The sequence below is a fragment of the Denticeps clupeoides genome, chromosome 1, assembly GCF_900700375.1.
Source record: "Denticeps clupeoides chromosome 1, fDenClu1.1, whole genome shotgun sequence".
Classification (NCBI taxonomy): Eukaryota; Metazoa; Chordata; class Actinopteri; order Clupeiformes; family Denticipitidae; genus Denticeps; species Denticeps clupeoides.
Window position 1 is genome coordinate 849,782 of NC_041707.1, and position 12,540 is coordinate 862,321.

The 12,540-nt window shown below is 50.1% G+C and overlaps 1 protein-coding gene across 1 annotated transcript in view; it reads left to right on the top strand.

The window, feature by feature from the left end:
• mdga1 (MAM domain containing glycosylphosphatidylinositol anchor 1) overlaps positions 1 to 12,540 on the top strand; it is a 131,785-nt gene that overhangs the window by 28,699 nt on the left and 90,546 nt on the right. The window contains exon 4 of the mRNA XM_028981950.1: positions 10,006 to 10,180. Coding sequence (XP_028837783.1) covers positions 10,006 to 10,180 — 175 coding nt within the window. The remainder of the gene's footprint in view (positions 1 to 10,005; positions 10,181 to 12,540) is intronic.

Here is a 12,540-nt window from a genome sequence, read left to right on the forward strand (position 1 = left end):
GAAGTAGGAAAACGGATGTCTGTTTCCGCCAGAAAAAAAGCCCGGATGCTGTTCCACCAGAACCGAAGCGAGAGAACTTTACATTTACGGCATTTACCAGACGGCCGTATCCAGAGCGACTTACAACGTGCTTCCATGTCACCATGGATGAGGTGGTCAGTTCTGGTTCACCAGGACCCCCAACTATGAATACAATCTTTTTATTCACTCTGTTCTAGTTTCTATACAGAAGAAGGTGACAAGTTCATCTAAATCTTCTCTAAAGAGGAAGGTGCAATTTCATAAAAGATGGACCGGAGCAGAGATGCATGAGCGACGAGCGGAACGGAAGAACACATTTTATCCACCGGGAGGGGAGTGGGAGTTCTGGTCCAGCAGCAGCAGGAATGGGGAGTTTTTTCCTCCCTGATGGATCTGTCCTGTGCACGCAGGTGCCGCTGTGTGCTGATGCCGCTGCACGTTTTATTTCCCGCTCGCAGCTGCCAGCTCTATTCTCGGCGTGGTGCGCGAGTGACCAGCTCGTATCTGCATCTGACGGACGTAAAATGGCCAGAGATGATATCTGGAGAACATCAAGCCACGAAACGCAAACCAGAGGGAAAATGCAAATATTCTCTCTGCTCCTCAAAGTCAGTTCAGCGCGGTGCTCTTCAGCGTGACGCCACCAAATCATTTTTATAAAAATCCAATAATCTGTAGCACCAGCTGATTCCACGAGTTTCTCTGTTCTCCAACCCGACCTGTAACCCCAAACGTAACTCACCGCGGAGGAAAACTAGACGCCGAACAAGGAGAGCGGAGAGTTGCAGCGTTCAGGATACGTAGGGCAGCGGTGGCCCAGCGGGGGCCGGTTCGAATCCCGATCCGACAAGGTGCCACTGAGGTCCCCTTGACGAAGGTCCCGTCCCCACACGCTGCTCCCCGGGCGCCTGTCATGGTGCCCACTGCTCACCAAGGGTGATGGTTCAATACAGAGGACACGTTTCACTGTGTGCACCGTGCTGCTGTGTCTCACTTCACTTTCACTTTTCACTAATTCCTATTCGAGGTTTTTTTGTGTGGACGTGTTCCTTGTGTGCAGAAGGGTCAAGTGTTGGGTGTCGACTGTAGGGCCGGTCGAAGCCCCCTGAGACGTCCTGTATGTGGTTATGAGCGATATAAGAAATAAATGTCGTCTTCGTTAATTCCAGGAAAAACGATGGCTGAAGTGTTTGTGGCCGCCTGCTTTGGTACGCGTGCGTTTCATCGTATTTATTGGCGCTGAACGAACACATTTCTCCTGCGGTGGTATTTTGCCGTGATCTGAGGAGCCTCGCCAGCGCTCCTTCTCCAATTTGGCTGCACTTAAGATACTTACGGCCTGAAGAAAGCAATAAATTAGCGGAATCTGGCTGTAGCCGCGTGGCGCGCGGCGAACGATCGAAAGGCAATGTTCCGGATGCAGGACGTTGTCAAGCGGTTTAAATCGGCCCGCGCCGCGCCGCATGTCAACTGGAACCGGCTCAGGACCCAGCCGGCCGCACCGCGGTGGTGTTAGCGCCTCGGCCGCCGCTCCTCGCCCGGTAATGAAAGCGGCGCCGGGCCGGCGTGGATTTATCCCATCCTTTATCAAGACTGATTGCTTACCTTCACTCGCCAAGATTAGATTGAGAGAGCGCCGCGGCGCCGCTCTCCATGCTAAAGAGGAAGGAATCCTCCTCCTCCTCATCTTCCTCTCGCCCAACTTCGTTAACGGCGCTCCGAGTGATTTTCAGCGCTTCTTCGTTAAGTGCTTGTGAAGGAACGGAGACGGCAGTCGGAATGAGAAAGTCGGGAAAGTTAGCGCAGCGGTTACTGTTCTCAGGTCAGCAAGTTGCTCAACAATTATGACTGAATTCAGGAGCGCATCCGAACATCTGGGGTCACCACGTTCCATACAGAAGAAAAAAGCCAGAAGTGATGCACCAGCGGTACGAAGTGATTCGCTGGTACAGTATAAAAAGGCTCGATTGATATTAGCAAATAAATCCTGGTTCCTGACAACTGCTAAACGAGGACAAAGCATGAAACGAACCAGAGGGTCACCACAGCCACCACCACCGTTACAACTACAGCTTCAGGGATCTTCAAGTGGACCAGTAACACCATAAAGGACATGTTATGTAGACCATGACACCGACTACATTCTGGACTTCTGTAGGACTTCTTTTTCTCTTATTGGACAAATCATCCCCAACCCTGCACTGACACCACTGTCTCACTCTACCCTGGAAGGGGGTCCCTCTCTCTATCACTCCTTCCCAACATTTCTTCCTTTCTTTTTCTGGTGTGCAGAAGGGTCAAGTGTGGGGGGTGTCAACTGTGGGGTCTGTCAAAGCCCATTGAGACGTACTGTATGTGATTATGGGCGATATAAGAAATAAATGTTGTTGTGGTTGTTAGCCGGTACAGACCTGGCAGAAGTTAGTTTGAATATTTACGATCGATCCACTGTCCTTGCTGTTCTAGAAGAATCTGTAGAAAGTATGAAGAAGACCGGGGGTCACAGGGTTCAAGGAAGAAGATGTCTGTGCATCGCCGGGGTTTTGATTCCATCGACCTGGTAACTCGATCGGGGGCTAAATGGCCCCCCTGAAAGCGATCGCGCTCCCCCCCCGAGCATTACTAATTCATGGCTGGTGGCGGTAACCTTGGGCCCCCGGGGAAGTGGGGCGAAGGAGCGGGGCGAGGAAGGAGGAACGGGGGCGATGGTGTCGCGGGGGTCGGGTTTCTGTCCTTGAGAGGTGAGTGCGGAGCGCATCGATCGGGGGCCGAAACCGAGGCGGCTCGGGTGGCGGAGTGCTCGCCGCCGCCCCCTTCAAGACACAAACAAGGTCGGCCCGTGACCCCTAACAAGTCCAACTCTGCCGTGATTGGGGGCCTTCGGGACGCTGCAGGAATGCTGGCGGGGATTTAGGGCGTGGCTGTCTTTTTATTAAATGTAATTAAAAGCGTTTCTCTGTTTTTTATGAACATGGTAGTTATGGCTGATTGCAATTGGACGAAAACGAGGGAATGAAGGTCCCCGCAGGGTGTGATGTACTGTGACATGATTCACATTCGAGGTGCGAACCTTCACCGGTCCATTATGATGATCAATTCCGCGATATCGATGGAAAATGCATCGCGATCCAATGTCGGAGTTCAGTTCGCGCTCGGCTTGTAGCTGTCTTGGTGGTACATCACCGTGGTACATGCTGTGGGCGTGGTCCTGATGCTGAGAGCGTGATGGAAGCCCCAGCAGCGGCGTGAGATTGAACGATAATGTCGTGTTGCGGATCTCTGGAAACTCGATGCAACATCATCCACGTGAAGTGAAGTGATAATCATTGTGATACACAGCAGCACAGCACACGGTGAAATTTGTCCTCTGCATTTAACCATCACCCTGAGTGAGCAGTGGGCGGCCATGACAGGCGCCCGGGGAGCAGTGTGTGGGGACGGTGCTTTGCTCAGTGGCACCTAAATATTCAAATTTAGATTCTATTACATTATCTTACATTTTTCTATGGATTGAACACATGATTAGCATTTTTTAGCATCTTGTATCGGGCCTTCCTGAAATGATGGAATTTTAAACATGGCTGATTGAACTGGTAAGATCCCAGCACGTCCTGGTCTGGGATCAGCAGAAATGTACATTGCACCGAGAGCTCTAGGATGTAAATAAATCTCGACGGTGCCACATCATCCCTTTCTCCCCTTTCCCCTGGTTTCCCTGCTCTAGTCTTGTTTTGAACGTATCCGATTCCGGACTCTCAGCATTCTGCCGCGTTCCCGGTCAGCGCTGACATCAACCCCTCCCAGATTGAATTTCCCGATTCTGCTCCGTTCATCATCGTTATAATGCAGAATGTGGGGTGTAGGGAAAGTTACATCAACCTGCGTTTTATCTCTGATATCCATGTAAAGGGAAACAGCAGTTGTGGTTATTCTGATGTGTGTCCCTGCGGTACACGTTAAAAAGGTCATAAATGGGGTCACATGCATTTCATTCCTTTTCAAATATGGGGGTATGAATGGTTTCTTCAAAAATGAATACTTTTTTTTCGTGAGTCCTGATTTAGGACCTTTACACCAAAAAACCTCATCTATGAAGACACGTTCCTAAAGCGCTGATAACCTGCATGTTGGTAGTGGGCGTGGTCACAGAGGGAAACGCCGCGCAACACCTGGGCGTGTCACGTATTGACAGTAGGGTTTAAATCGCGCAGAACGAGGAAGTAGGGGCTGTGAGAGCTGTCAATCACGCCTCCAGGCTCCTCTCCTTTGTTTATGAAAAACGTCATTAAAGTTCATCTTCTCAGTGACAGAAGTCATTACATGGCAATAAACAGCTCCGGTTGGGAAGTTAGTTCCTCCACACCAACATGCAGGTCCCGGCATGGTTTCTTCTCTTTCTTCTGCAAATACAGCTAAATACAGTACAGGCCAGTTTGGACACCTTCTCATTTCTTTATCTTCATGACCATTTACGTTGGTAGATTCTCACTGAAGGAATCAGAACTACGAATGAACACATGTGGAGTTATGTACTTAACAAAAAAAGGTGAAATAAGTGAAAACATGTTTTATATTCTACTTTCTTTGCTCTGGTTACTGCTTTGCACACTCTTGGCATTCTCTCGATGAGCTTCAAGAGGTCGTCACCTGAAATGCTTCTCCAACAGTCTTGAAGGAGTTCCCAGAGGTGTTTAGCACTTGTTGGTCCAGCTCACCCCAAACCATCTGGATTGGGTTCAGGTCCGGTGACTGTGGAGGTCAGGTCTCCACTTTTTGTTAAGTACAGAACTCCACATGTGTTCATTCATAGTTTTGATGCCTTCAGTGAGAATCTACCAACGTAAATGGTCATGAAGATAAAGAAAACACGTTGAATGAGAAGGTGTCCTGTGCGGTATGTCACCAGTGAACATGAACCATGCAGTAAGGGAAAAACCGCCAACGGAAGAGATGAAGTTGATTTTGAATGCAAATGCAGAATCGATTTCTCATTTGCTCCATTTCTCCTTCAGCGTGTCTGTGCTGTGCGGAGCATCAGCAGCGTGACTTTAAATGCCGGCCAGTGACTAATGCCTCCTAATGCACCATCGCTGACAGACCCCCCCAGAGGAACCTTTCTGGGTTACGCGCACCAAACTTTCTCCCCTTTTTTTAATCTTTTATCACAAATTGCACTAAATGTGTCAAAAGCGCGGCAAAGTTATTTTTTCTAAAACAAATTCGACCCGACTGCTGAAGTTGAGGTGACATCAGTTAGGCGGGAGGAAATGTCGATGAGGCAGCTAAAAGTGACACCACTTTAGTGGCTCAGCTCCTGAGATCCATCTTCTGGCGCTTCCCTCACCTTCCCGCTTCCCCGTCTTGTCCTGTCCTCCCACCCCATTACAGGCCTTATAAATTGGGCTCCCCGCGAACGGGGCCGCATCCAGCCCAGCGCCTTATTACTTAATGACGTCTTCTCTCCTTTAATCTTCTACAAAGAGGGATAATGAAACGCACTTTATTACGGTTTATTTTAAGACCGCTGCTCCTTAATAACTGACAATTTTGGACACGCTCTTGAAACAACTACGTTGTTATTTATTGGAATTTATTGGAAATTGCAATAATTTGCTTTATTACTATTACACCTGCTCTGATGAAGGAGTAATTATGGTGCATGCCTGCAGTGCAGCTTGGGTAACGTCACTGTGACATCAAATTATAACAAGAATAAAAGCACAAATAGCTGGAAATATACAGTTTAAAAAAAAGAAAGTATTTAAAAGTATTTTTAATTCAATTTGATCATTAGGGGCGTTAGTCACAAAACGTACAAAAAAAATCGATGTGATAAATAAAGCGGGGGATTTAAAACATTACACAGGGTCATAAAAAACTCTGGAAAATGCAGTTGAATACCAGAAAGGAAATATTTTTTTCTGACTATTTCTGTATAGAGGGGATTTTGGCGGTCCAGTTGAACACCCAACAACCACAACAGTACATAAGACAGAACACCAATACACTCCGGCACTTTCACTATCCAACAACTCCTGGACTCAACCCCCTCCCAGAATACTTGCTCAAATGTTTTACTTTTTACTTTCACTTTACTCTTTTGCACACCTTCACCTTCACATATTTTATGTTAAAAAGTGTAATATTTGGTTATGTTTGCAATATTGGCATATTGGTTCATTGTTACTTATATCTGCAATACTGTGGTCTCTATCAGTCACTAAAGCATTTCACTGCATATCATACCGTGTATGACTGTGACAAATAAAGTTTGAATTTGAAATGCAGTAGTTTGACTACCAGTCACATTTACGGCGTTTACCAGATGTCCTTATCCAGAGCGACTCCCACTCAGGGTTAAGTGTCCTGCTCAGGGACAGAATGGTAGTAAGTGGGGTTTGAACCTGGGTCTTCAACCCGCCAGGCTGCTACCACCCCGTCTACTCAGTTAAAAAGTCCGGCTTCCGGCTGCATTTTCTCTGATATGGTGTAACCATGCCAACCGAACTTCAGCGACATCATTACTGTTACGATTCGTGGAACATTCAGGTCAGTCGCATCTTTTTAAATGAAAGCGGTTCTGATTCTGATGGGTTTATTATTGGGGTGGTAGTAGCCTAGTGGGTAACACACTCGCCTGTGAACCAGAAGACCCAGGTTCAAACCCCACTTACTACCATCGTGTCCCTGAGCAAGACACTTAACCCTGAGTGTCCCCAGGGGGGGACGGTCCCTGTAACTACCGATTGTAAGTCGCTCTGGATAAGGGCGTCTGGTAAATGCTGTAAATGTGAATGTAAAATGATTAAAACGATTTCTGTTTGGCCCATGCTTGTTGTGCCTCTGTAAGCGGCGTTGGTGGGCGGTCCCCCCGCCAGCCTCTCCATCCTCAGCTCAGCGGGAGGGCGGCCCGAGGTTCCACTGCTGTTTTCCTTTGTTTTGAGACCCTGAGAGGGTTGAGCTGAAGTGCTGATGTTGGGAACACACACGTCCTTGACTCTGTTAGCATCTGTACCTGCCATCTGACCTATTTCTGTGGCCGCGGCGATGCCGTGTCATCTATTTTAAGCGGTCCCCTTTGGCAGTCAAGGAAAGGCGAAAAACTGCTTTTCTGATATTTTGCCTTTTGTGTGTGTGTGTGTGTGTGTGTGTGTGTGTGTGTGTGTGTGTGTTGACCTTGCTTGTCTTCTTTGGGTGGGATTTTCTCCAGGAAAAAAATGAGGGGCAGGTGGGTGGGGTGCCCCACCCGTGTCCAGCGGTGACCATCGGGGCCGATCTCCTCCTGGCCAGCGCAGACAGGGTCTGGCGTGTTGAGTGGCGGCCGCTCGGGGGGCCTGTGATCCGGCGGTCGTGGGTCTGTGGGTGCAGATAAGGGTCCTGAGTGGCCGCTCAGTTCCTCCGTCCACCACTAGACCGTTTCGCTTTTAACCACGTTTTTACTGTTCACTAATGTCACATTTTGAATGGAAGCTCGGGATTATGGGAAGAAGCCATATTGCCACCATTGAGGCCAGTATACACACCAATGGATGTGTAGGGTGGTAGCGGGTAACACAGAAGAAGAAGACCACAAAGTCAGACTCGCTGCACAGTGGAAAGCCACTTGCCACGCCCGTTTCCACCACTTAAAACCATCTCCTGGTTTTATTCCTTTTAACACTCGCCAAACAAGAGCGCATCAGTGGAGCAGCAGCTCTCATGGAAATGAAATGAAGAGGAGCAATAAAATGGAGCTTAAATGTAGCCCGCGCTTCATTTCTTCATTTCTTCCTCCGCCCGACATGGCGTCTCATGGCTAATAAACATAATAAGTAGCTCCTGTCCTCGGATGAGAGGGGTGGGGCTCTGGTGATGGAGAGGATGTTCTGATCAATGTTCTGCCACCGGTAAATATTGTTCTCCCCTTGCGGGGAATCATGGAGCCGTAATTAGAGCCGCGGTAACACCGTAAGGGATATTATTCTGTCAAGTCGGATTTCTTTTGTGGTGTCATCACTCTGTAAATGAAACCATCGGCCGGTGTGTGTGTGTGTGTGTGTGTGTGTGTGTGAGACGTCATATGAAATCCTCCTTATTGTGTTGCTCCGGTAGTGTCCAGCAGAAAGGTGGCGAGTAGAAGTTGAAATTCCACAGCCAGGCGGGATCTGGTGCTCGAGCTGAGAGGATCGTGACGGGGCCAGTGGGAACTTCCTGGTCACCAGATCTGGGACTGTGTTGTGTATTCAGATGTGAATGATTTACTGCGTTTCGGGTTAAGGTGAAGTTAAGGATTAGAAAAGAACATGAGTTATGTTCTCATGGAGACGAGTGTGTATGTGCATGAAAGAGTGTGTACAGAGCGCATCGGAAAGGATGAGAGAACAGAGGGCGTCCTCTGGGATCCGGTGGAAAAGAGAAGAACAGAGCAGGATCTCTCATATGTTGATGTGGAGCTGCAGCTCGAGCTTCTGGAGGTCATTCCCATCTGGTTTCTCATTCGCATCTCCTCTCCCTCAGTTTAATTCAATTTGATCAAATTCACTTCACTTCTGTCTCTGGCGTGGTGGAACTGTCACCGTCCGACTCCGTCACCTCCGTCACCACTGTCACCACACACGATCTGTTAGACTGGTCTGCTGCACTTCATCTTTCATCTTCACTTAGTTCATGATTTGATTTAATTGATGCGTCAAAATTATTATTAACAGTTTTATCATGAAATATTTATATATATATATTTTTTTTCTCTTTTAAGATAAATATTTATAAATTCCGGTCCCCAGATTTGAAGAATTTTAACTTTCACATGATTTAAAATAAGATGCCATATTCCTGCTCTTTCAATATTTCTTATGGTTGTACTTTGATTTTCATTTTACATTTACAGCATTTACCAGACGCCCTTATCCAGAGCGCCTTACAGTCAGTAGTGACAGGGACAGTCCCCCCCTGGAGACACTCAGGGTTAAGTGTCTTGCTCAGGGACATGATGGTAGTAGGTGGGGTTTGAACCTGGGACTTCTGGTTCGTAGGCGAGTGTGTTACCCGCTAGGCTACGACCACCTACTTCCACTGGTGTAAAAAGTGTGCCAGCAAATGTGTTACGGATCTGAAAAAGACTTTTTTAATACAACTCAGTAACTCATGGTACAAAGTTTCTATTATATCACAACACTGACCTTGTGATGAGCTTCATTTGGGACTAAAAAATGTATCTTGACCCGGCTGAACTAGACAGAATTGAACTTTTTAAAAGCCTGCCTGGCTCTGCACGCTACGTCAGAAACTGTACAAATTTACCACATGCGAAACCTTTTACCAAATTTACAGGCAGCCGATCATACATAAGGGATAGGTACTATAGGCCAGAAGCTCGTATTTACCACACAGAAGCTCGTATTTACAGTTTCAGGACCAAACTTTTTCTGTCTTTTGTGCAGTGCTTCTGTCCAGCTTCTTCCCGACTCCGTTGCGTCGTGTGAAAAACGTTTCGTTACTGATGATTTCAGCCCTGCTGACTTTTGCAGCGACTGAACAAATGAGGTAGTTTGTCCTCCATCTGTAGAGAGCGAGGTACCTTTTTAAGTGGCCGAGGATGAACAATGACACACACACACACACGGCTTGTCCTATTAGCCCCGCGCATGGTGATGTTTGCTGATCCCGCTGATCTCCCCGCCTTTATGGAGTCGATTCGCGCCGATCACGGCCTCACCTTCCCTATCAGACCAGCGGGAGGCGGCCGCCGCACAAATCCGCGGCCAAACACAGCTGAATAAACAGCGGCGGCGCTAATTCCATAATCCTCCACGCCCGCCTGCTCACCTTCCCGCCACGCAGGCCGCCGCTTTATCAGGCAGGTTGCATGATGGGAAATGAACGTTTGCTTTGTTCGCTGCTACGTTAGCGAGGCTTTGAGGGGTCACATTTCCGAGATAGCGCATCTGATGTTTGCATCTCCGACTGTCAGGGTCACCCCACGTCTGTCTGTCTGTCCCCTCCCAGGTGCGGTGGACCAAGACGGCGGGCAGCGCCTCGGACAAGTTCCAGGAGACGTCCATCTTCAACGAGACGCTGCGCATCGAGCGCATCCAGCGCGTGCAGGGCGGACGGTACTACTGCAAGGCGGAGAACGGGGTCGGGGTGGCTGCCATCAAGTCCATCCGAGTAGACGTGCAGTGTAAGTGACGGGGGCTGGCGATCCTCTCCACTTCCCGGCCGAACGGGACAAACAGGAAGTGAATGGAACGAGCTCGCCAGGAGTATCTTCGGGGGGTTCCGTGGGCTGCCGATACTCCTGGAGAGTGCGGGTCTGTGGAGTGGGAGGATCAGGCAGGATTATGTCCAGGAATCCGGCGCGTCCCCGTTACGGGGAGCCCTTCGGAGCCGTCCCACTGTCCCGCTGAGCCATGGGCCCGGCCGGGGTCTTCAGCCACGCCCAGTGCAGGTCCAATTCCCCAAATATGGTCAATCTGCCCCAAAACACATCTCGGTAACCAGCTATGGTCCAATCAGAACCGCCGAAAGTGATCCTGTTCACCAGCGCATTGTCTGGGTCCCCTGGACCTTGTTAAAGGGGCGTGGCCCAGTGTAAAAACGAGGCCTGCCGACTTGATGGAGTGTATTTGTTTACTCGTCCCCTCACCGGTAGACGAGGGGACCCCGCGGCTCCGCCCGGCCCTCGTTCTCATTCGCGCTCGGGGGGGAAACTGGCCTCCCCCGGTTCCGGCCTGGCCCCGCGCTGATTGTGTTAGTCCGCCCCGGTCCCGCGGGAACGCTGGGTAATTGCGGGGCGAGTAAACAGGCGGGCCGGCGGCGCCGGTGAGCGTAACCGCTTCTGACGGCTGGTGCTTGTTCAATTTTCCTCTGCCGCGCCGAGCGCGCTCCTCGGGTGACTTTGGCGCCGGGGACGCGGCAATTACAGCCCCGCCCCCCCTCAATCTCACACCACGCCCACCTGTCCTAGCAGCACATGCAAGGAGGGCTGAGTGAGCGAGCAGAAGCAAAAAGGTCACGTAGATAAGAGGCCATGAGGTCAGGGGTCGTGACCCCTGCCTGCCATGTTCCACCGAAACCAGCCGAGATCAGCGTTAACCGGAGGTATAAATCCCACATGCGCCACTCGCCAATGAACTAACCAAGCCGGTAACATCTTTGAAGATCTAAGTCGTTTTACGGCCGTACGCTTCGCCTGGTCTTTCGTGCCGCGTGTTTGGCGGCTTCTCCGCGCGTTTAACCGCGATCTGACGCGCAGGAAGAGGGGGAGGCGGCTTCTGTTAACATCAAAGCCTGGAGCCCAGAGACTCGTCTCGCCGAAGCGCGAGGGGACTGACAGAAGGTAGATGGGGTTACGGCAGGACGCCAAATCGGCACATTATCCAGAAGCAACGTTGTGTCTGAGGAAAGCATATTATGGGATGGGCGGTCTTTGGGCGGGGGGCATTTGAAGTTAAGCCGGCCCGGCAACTCTTCACGCCGCCGCTACCCAACGTTCGTTACGGATCCTCGCGCCGCCCATTACCCACTCAAAACGCCTTCCCGGCATCCTGTGGGCTGCGCACGAGGCGGCTGACCCCTGACCTCGGCACTCTGGCCAGCGAGACAGTGGGACACTGTGTGGGGGCGTGGTCACAGCATGCCTCTACCATAGGGATGGACTTGGTTCAGGGACCCGGTTGAGAGCTTTAAAACCGGTTCACGTGGCTTCCTGATGTCTCCACAGGGCAGGTAAGGAGAACGTTCCTACAGGAAGTGTGTGAGTGTGTGTGTGAGTGTGTGTGTGTGTGTGAACCTCGCTTGCGTACCTCGATTTAAAATGCTCGTTTGATAATTATCCGGGTTTAGAAACATGGTTTTAGGACTCAAGGTTCCTGCAGGAAGTCTGGACGTGTGGTGGTGCAGATCTCTGCCCACCCCTGTCCCAAATCCAGCCTAGTGAGACTCGGGTGTCCCCGTGGGGTCCGTCTCCTCCCTGACTGACCGAGCCTGGCCGGCAGGAGGGGCCGAGCCTGGTCACTGGTCCTCGGCGTCACACCCCGGCCCACAATGACCCGCTTGTGCTGGGGGACGATGCTGGAGTGCGGGGCCTGGGGCTGTGGTTCAGAATGGGAATGAGCTGGGCACACTCAGGCACAGTGTATGCACACACACACACACACACACACACACTCAGGATTCAAGCCGGAGAAGAGGACATTTCTTCCATGATGGTTTTTCATTATGCAAACAGTCCACATGAATTTGGAATGTTTTTTTGTTTTTTTTTACACACATGCTTCATTAGGCATGCATGCGTTCGCCTGCAACGATGCACAATGCACACAAACACACGCATGTGCACTCATACACAATGAAGCCCCTTCTCTTAGCTGTGGGAAAGTGGAGAGTAGTACACACACACACACACACACACAGACTGAGTTACTACTCTCCTTGTCTCCAGTAAGTGTGTGCGATTCCGAGGACAGATAACACAAACGCTGACCTTTCCAACTCGTTTGGACTGCTGGCGTCTCGGGTTCGAATCTCACTGGTCAAATA